Source organism: Helianthus annuus, chromosome 4 (genome assembly GCF_002127325.2).
Source record: "Helianthus annuus cultivar XRQ/B chromosome 4, HanXRQr2.0-SUNRISE, whole genome shotgun sequence".
Taxonomy (NCBI): Eukaryota; Viridiplantae; Streptophyta; class Magnoliopsida; order Asterales; family Asteraceae; genus Helianthus; species Helianthus annuus.
Genome location: NC_035436.2, coordinates 79406100 through 79414262, shown reverse-complemented (window position 1 = coordinate 79414262; position 8163 = coordinate 79406100). Strand labels below are relative to the sequence as shown.

At 34.7% G+C, this 8163-nt stretch overlaps 1 protein-coding gene across 1 annotated transcript; it reads left to right on the top strand.

The window, feature by feature from the left end:
* Positions 1–4405: 4405 nt before the first annotated feature.
* Positions 4406–6906, top strand: LOC118491519 (protein TIC 214-like). Its single transcript, XM_035989361.1, has 4 exons — positions 4406–4498; positions 4703–4874; positions 4918–4997; positions 6817–6906. Exons 1-4 carry the CDS (start codon positions 4406–4408, stop codon positions 6904–6906), a joined length of 435 nt encoding a protein of 144 aa, XP_035845254.1.
* The last annotated feature ends 1257 nt before the right edge of the window (positions 6907–8163 follow it).

Here is an 8163-nt window from a genome sequence, read left to right as displayed (position 1 = left end):
TTTGTAAGTTTTCATTTTTAAATTTTTGTGATTTTTTATTGTGATTGGATGATTGATCTGATGAGCTTTTATTTTCTTTTTGAAAATTTTTCGATTTTTTATCTTTTTGTTTCTGTTCCACACTCTTCTTTACAGGTTTTTGCGTTGAGCATTCACCTTTCTCATTAGAATGTAAAACAGTATTTTTAAACATTTCATTTAATTTCAAAAATGTTTTTCTTTTTTCTTCTTTTACGTTTTCATCATCAGATTTGTCATCACAATCTTCAATTTTGACTTTGTCAAAATTTGTGACCTTGTCACTTATTGGAACAGAATTGATCGGTTTTGGACATGGAAAATTCAAACTATCAGATGTAATCACAAAACCTCTCAACTTCTTTTCAAGTTCTTCAATCTTGATCCTTGAATTCTCAGCTTCATTTTCAAGCTGAGAAATTCTCACAAGATGAGACTTAATTGATTTTTCATTTTCAATTTTAAGATTTTCAAGAACAGATTTTTCATTTTCCAAGACTTTTAACTGTTCTTGAAATCTTGTTTCATTTTCTTTCAGATTTTTGTTTTCCAATTTTATCCAGAAATCTTCATCTTCTGAAGATTTTCTTTTGCTTTCAAAATCTTTTTCAAACTCAGCAATTTTCTTTTGAGCATCTTCAGCTTCATGCTCAAGTCGAATAATTTTTGCAAGATGAGAATTTATTTCGCTTTGTTTTTCCAAATCATTCTTGCCAAAAATATCTCTCTCATCTTGTAAAATCTTTATTTGACTTTTGAAATCATTTTCCAATTTTTTAAAGTTGTTGTTTTCTAATAACAAACTCTCAAGACTCTTTAAAAGTTGGTCATTATCAGATCTCAATTTTTCACAGTTTGAACGTAAACCCAGAATCTGTTCTTCATCAGCTTTCTTCTCGATCTTCAAATTTTTGTTTTCCAATGTCAAACTCTCTACATCCTTCAGAAGTTTGACATTGTCTGTTTCTGATTTTTCGCATTTCAAACCATCTTCATTCATCTTTTCATATGTACCTGCACAAAAAAGTTTAACAAAATCAAGAGGATTCGAATTTTTATCAATATAACAACCCCTCTTAATATCGTATCTCATATTCTTTTTTGCTGCAAGACACACATCAATTCGTTTTCTTATTTCGATGATTACATTCAAATCAATATTTTTTGATTCTTCTTTTATTTCATCCAATAATTCTCTTTTTCTTCGATAATCATAACCACTCTGATTTGTAACTGTGTTGAACAGACTTCTTAAATCAGTACATGATAACCAAGAATCTCGTTTCAATCCATTCACGAAGTTATCCCATTCCAAAGGTAACGCCTCAACAAATTTTAGATTTCTTTCATCATTTGAGTACCAAACCTTATGTTTTTCTAATTTGAGAATTAAATCCCAAAATCTTTCTTTCAACATCTCCATCGATTCATCCTTCATACACAAGAAATTTTCGTATCTTTTTATATAAACCTCTTTATCATATCTCGTTTCATTCTAGGCTTCCATTTTCCAGTTATTCAGATTTTCAAGATTCGTGTTTTCATGTTCATCAAACATTTTGACTTCACTTTCTTTGTTAAGTGACATGATTCAAAAATTATTTTTCGTTCAAAATTCACACAATTTCAACTTCTAGATATTTACACCTTGTAAAAATCCCTCGAATTACCTGCAAACACACAATCAAACGATTAGTTTGAAAATATAAAACTCTCAAAAACTGAATCAAATTGTGATTGTGCCTTTGTTATTAAAATAGACAATGATTTTGCAGCCAATCAACACCAATCAACACATAAATGGGCGGTGCTAGTGGGACGGCGGTGATACAATTGGGCCGAAGTATCAAATGACAGTGAACGGCAACTGGAAATCCTGGATTGGGCTTTTAATGCAAGTGGGGCGGTGCCTTAATAACAACAAACATGCGGTGGGTTTTGGGCTTCACAAAGGTAATGGGGCGGTGCTACAAGGGCTGTGATTTGGCCTTTTTTGTTCCACTAAGCCGACCAAGCAACAAACATTCACATGCAATATGAAATCATTAACAGTGGCCGACAACCTGTAATGCTCAGACAAACCTGTGAAGAAGGTGACTAATAAGCGACCCCCAAACCTTTTGAGCGGACCACAAACTGACTGAAAAGCGACCCACAATTTATACTTTTGGAACGGTCCACACGTGTCACAATGAGCGGACCATAAATTGTCTTAAGAGCGAGCCAAGTAGTTCACAAAAACGGTTCTCAACTGTTCCACATGAGCGAACCACACACTTGTTCGTATAAGCGACCCATGAATTGTTCAAAAAAGCGATCCTCAATTTTGGTCAAAAGAGCGAACCAGAACAATTCCACACGAGCGATCCTACCTGTTTGACGCGAATCGGATCCGAAAAACTACGATTTCTCCAAAACGGCTTGGAGTTTCGAGCTGAAACTTGGTAGGGTTGTAGATCGGGTCTATACGCACAACATATCCAAAAATCAGACGAAACGGACCGTATTTACCTGTTCAATTTGATGAAAACGATGAAAAACGTGAAAAGTATGTAGAAGATGAAGAAATAGATGAAATCGGATCAAATTCTGCTGAACTTGTACGAAAAGATGTGTTTGATCAAGCAATCGAGCTCCTAGCTCTGATACCACTTGTTAGGACCGGTTTAAATACCGTTCGATTGCGTAACGTACGTTCGACGTGCGGAATCCGTGAACGTATGTGATCGAACACTCAATAACGTACAAGAAACGTGATTCGATTAAGATGACGTTGTGTACAATGCCGTGAATCACTTAGAGAGACTTTCTCTCTCTAGACTTTCTCTCTCTACAACTAGATCTCTAATTCTCCAAAATGAGCTCCAAGTCTTTCAAAAGTCTTAATCTTTACAACTTAATGAGCTATTTATAGGCACAAGGATTATAAGGATTTCTCCTTATTTAAAAGTTTGCCACCTTGCACTTTTTAACTAGTTGTAACCTAGAATGCTTAAAAACCTTCGGTTTCTTCTATTTCTGCTACGGAATAGATTGACGGAGGCGATAGACAGATATTGCACTAACAATTTTTGCATTACTTAATCATGATGGGTCATCTAAATCAGTTTGGGAAGCTTTACGTGTTAAAGCTGAAGGGGGTAAACAGATAAAAAAGAACAAAATTGCTTTATTAAAGAAAGAGTTTGATCTTTTTGACAGTTTAAAAGGAGAGTCGGTGAGGCAAATGATAGAAAGATTTTGTCATCTAAAAATTGAACTTGAGAGATTTGAGATAGCAAAAACAAGAGAGGAAATTATCGATAAAGTGATTGAAGCATTACCACGAGCTGATCAGTGGCAAACGTTTGTTTTTATTTTGAAAAATGATGCTTTATATGATACGATTTCTCTTGATGCATTGTTTAAAAAGATTGAGAGTCATGATCTGGAGTTACAAAAGCAAAGCGAGATGACTGATTCTTCACATCAACAGAATGTTGGCTTGTATTACAAAGGCAGTGTACCTTCAGAGAAAGGCGTTGGTTCACCAAAGACAGCATTCAGTGGTGAGAAGATGAAAGAACCACAAACAACGTCAACAAGTCATCATTCTGGATACCATTCATCTTCAAAATCAAGTTCTGATGAAACTGAGGAGATATTGTGCAATATTGCTCTTAAGTTGAAGAATTCTCCGGCAATGAGCATTAATGCTGCTAAACAACAAATGAGTTTTCTTGCATCAGTTCTGGAATCATATGAAGGTCTTGTAGCTGGAAAAACTGGAAACTCAGAGTTAACCAAAGAAGACTACGACCAGATCGATCCGGAAGAGATGGAACTCATTGACATTCGCTGGTGTTTGGCAAGCTGTATTCGTAGAGCTCAAAGATACATGGAGATTACTGGGAAACAATCTCTAGGTGGTGCATCAACAAAGCTTGGATTCGACAAGTCCAAAGTGACCTGCTTCAAATGCAAGCAAAAAGGTCATTTCAAGAGAGAATGCAATAATTCTGCAGTAGGTGGAAATGAACATCCATTCAATGATGATTACTACCGAAAGGCGATCTATCACCGAATCAGAGAAGAGCCTAAGATGATTGAAGATAAACCCAAAGAGAAATCAAGAGCTTGTTTTGTAATTCACGATGATGAGGGCTTTGACTGTAGCTCTATTTGTCCAGAAGAAGATCATTTGGAGAATGTTCGAAAAACAGCTCATGGCAGAGCTATAACAGAGGAAAGAAAGTTTGTTTTTGTTGCTGAAATTAAAGAAGATAACAAAGACAAAGACACAGCTGAAAACAAAGAAGAAAATGTTGTTGTTGAGGTCAAAGAGAAAACTCGAGAAGAGATTTTGAGTGAGAAAACTTATCGTGAAAGAAACATTGTTTTGAACAGAATGGATGATATGCAAGAAGAATATGAGAGTGCTGTCAGCAATAGGAAATGGGATGAGAAGAGGGAATGGTACTTCAACAGAGAAGGAGAACCAGTTGTTCCAAAGAAAGACATAATCTTCGAAGATGTTCTTCTCATAATTCCTTTAAGAGCCGAGTACTATAGAAATGTGTTGAAAGATGACAGATATGCAAAAAGGCATGAAAAAGAAATCAGATATGCCATGTTATCGTGTCTAAGAAAAAGGGATGAAGAGAGAATGAAGAAGAGTGTTGAAGAGATGGTGAACAATCTGAAGAAGGTTGCTGAAGAAGTTAAAGCTGAAAATGCTGAAGTTGAGGCTGTGAAAGAAGTCAAAGTTGTGAATGTTGAAGAAGTGAAAGAAAAAGTTGAGGTGAATGAAGAAGTTGAGAAAGCTGTTACTGAAGAACAGCAGATTGGAGAAGAGGTGAGGAAAGAAGAAAAAAGAAGTTAAGAATGAGAATTTGGAAGCTGGTAATGTTGGTGATGAAGTTAGTGTTGAAGAAAAGCAAGATGATGCTGAGATGAAGCAGATAGAAGCCGCTGAAAACACCGAGGTGCCAATCACTGAGGTAAATTCTGATTCTAACATCTTATCTGAAACTGTTGATCAGTGCAAGAAATGCATGGAAATGTGCAAAGCTTGTACTGAAAAAGATGAGAAGTTCAGAACAAGAGATCTTGAATTCACAAAAATCGAAAACATTTTCAAAGAAAAATGCAAAGAAATGCTAGAAAATGAAAAAGTTTTAAAAGAAAATGATGAAAAACTTTCAGAAAAATGTAAAAAGTTAGAAAAAGAAAATGAGATGTTGAAAGAAAAAGTTTTGAAAAAGACAGAAGAATGTGATCAAAAAGAAAATGTTTGTCAAGAACTGAAGAAAGTATATGACTCAATGAAATTGGCATATCACATTACAAAAGAGTCATATGAAAAAGTGAAAGAGGAAATGAAATTTGCTCAATCAAGAATGAATTATCTTTCTGAAACAACTAAAGAGCTTAAATGAATGTATGAAATAAAACAAGGTGTTGTTAATTCATATATTGAGGATGTTGCTAAGCTAAAGCGACAGATTGCTGGTTTAGAACAGGATAACAACAAGTTAAAAAGTTATCACGTGTCGTCATATGTGCTTGAACGAATTTTCAATATAAAACCGGGAGATGGTGAGTCTGAGCAAAACAAGAAAGGCATTGGCTCAGAGTTTCATCAAGTTCCACCACCGGAAAAGTTTGCATTTTATGATGAAGAAAAGGTCGAAAAAGCTTTCAACCTGGTAGATCAATTGCCAGACAACATTGACGTAACCTATTCCAAATCTGATGATTCTCATGATTCAGAGGTGGTAGGTAAAGTCATTGAAAGCGTCTTGAAAGAAGAGTCGGTTGATATAGGTAATTCTGAATCATAGGATGAAAATGAAGGTAATTTTCATGATGGATATCTGAAAAACACAAAATTCGAGAAAAATTTGAATGAAGATTCAAAAGGATTGGTTTATACCATGATTGGATCGAACGAATTATTCTTAGATGTTGTTTTCCCGATTCAGAATGTGATTTCAGAAAAGGTTGATAAAGTTTTCAAGATGGTTGAAATTGAAAAGTCTGAAATTTCAAAGTTTGCTGGAAAAGGTCACAAAACTTTTTATAACAAACCTGGTTTCAAGAAGAAAAACATGAAGGCTGGGTTGGGTTATAAAAGGAAACAAAAATGGAATAAAAATGAAACTCCGAATTTTCAGGCAAAAATGAACTTTGTTCACGGAACAAGTTCAGAAGAAGAGAAAGAACTCCAATTTAGACAACAGTCTAATGAAGAGTTTCATGCTCAGAAAAAGCAACAACAACAGTTCAAAGATGTCTCAAAGAGAACATGTTTTAAATGTGATCAAACTGGACATCTTGCACGCAAGTGTCCAAATCTGAAACCTGTTGGTGTTGAAACGAAAAAGAAGTCTGATGTTGTGAATCAAAAGTCAACCAAGTTTGACTCAAAGCAAACTTGGAAGCCCAAAAAGTCAAAGGCTGACTTACAACAAACATGGAAACCTGTGACACCCAGATTTAGAACAACATAAAGTTGGAAAACAACTGTTGATGCAACAAAACCAAACCAGTTTTGGAAACCAAAAGTTGTTGTTCAAAATCAAAATGTTAAAAAGAGTCACATTTTTACAAACGAGGGACTCCAAAAGGTCAAACACGGTCTGTTAAGAAACAAATGACTTCGGTAAATGATGAAAAAGTTGAAGTTAAAATTGAAAAAGTCTTTGTACAAAATGAAAAAGATTTTCCAAAGTTGAATGAAGCATATTGTGTTGAAATGCCAAAGGTCAAACAGACCTGGGCTAAATTGTTCAAGTAACTGAATAGTTAAATGTGCAGGTGCTTCTGAAGAAAACTGAATGTCAACCAAAGGAGAATCGAAGCAGCCTGGCACGTGAGGAGGAGGCTGGTGAACCCTGTGTTGGTTGAAACAGGGAGTTTGTTTGTTGTCTGTACATAAATAAACCATATTTCAAAAACCCTAAAAATTGAAAAATTTAAAAACCAAAAATATGTTTTCATTTTATCAAAATTTAAAAAAAATCAAAAATATGTTTGTTTTTAAATTTGTCAAAAATTCAAAAATTTCAAAAATTTGTTGATTGAATTTGCCGGAACTCACAGGTTGGTAATTGGGGAGTAGGAATCGGCATCTTTCTTGAGAAATGTTTTATCAAGGACATTAAGTTGTACTTGATTTAACTTTCGTACTAGTTGATGAAAGAACAAGGTGATGAATACACCCCGTGTGTGAATTAAACAAAACTTATTTTCTGGGAAAACCATTTTGATTAAAACAAACTTAAATGTTTTGAAATTATAATGGGAAAATAGTTTGTTGTCAGGGGGAGTTCTGATTGAATACGCCGAAACCCTCATGGCTGAACAAACATGATTAATTTCACAAGATTGAAAAACGGTTTTCAAACTATAAAATATCAATGTGTCGTAAATCATGGGGGTACATTATATTTTCTGTAAATCAGTGCACAAAAAGCAGAAAATGGATAGCGAGACAAAGCTATCAACGTCAGGTTGTCAAATTTTCTTTAAATGTTTTGAATTTTAGGGGGAGTAAAAATTTCAGAAAATACAAAAACATTAGAAAATTTGAAAAAGTTAAAAACATGATAAAATTCAAAAATTGAGTTGTTGTGTAAAAAGAGGAAATGATAGCACATCAGTACACAGTTACAGTATGCTAAAGAAATGTAATGATTAAATAGCGTTAAACAGTCTCACTGATGATATGCCGATAGGTTTTTGTACATGTAGTAAACTTTTTCAGGATATAAACATAAATTCAAACTTGCTTATTTCGTGGGGAACACTACTTGAATATATAGGTAACCCCTGAAATCTCGTTTGAAGGGTCCCTCTTTCTGAGATACTAGGTATTTATGCTTAGTGATATCTGGGGTATTATTCCGGGACTTCTGCTGAATGGAAGTTCTGACCTAGTCCCCGAATAATACTTTCCGCATTGCTTGAAACATAGCATCGCCCTCAGCAAATTGATGAAACAATAAGATTGATAGTCATTGCTGTTGAAACAAAAGATCCTCTAAAGGGGACACACCTAAAGTCGAACCATCATCTCTCTGCTGAACGGAAGTTCTGACCTGAGCTCTCACGGTTTCGCATCTAACCCCTTACAGATATCATATGTGGTATACTCACCTGTAA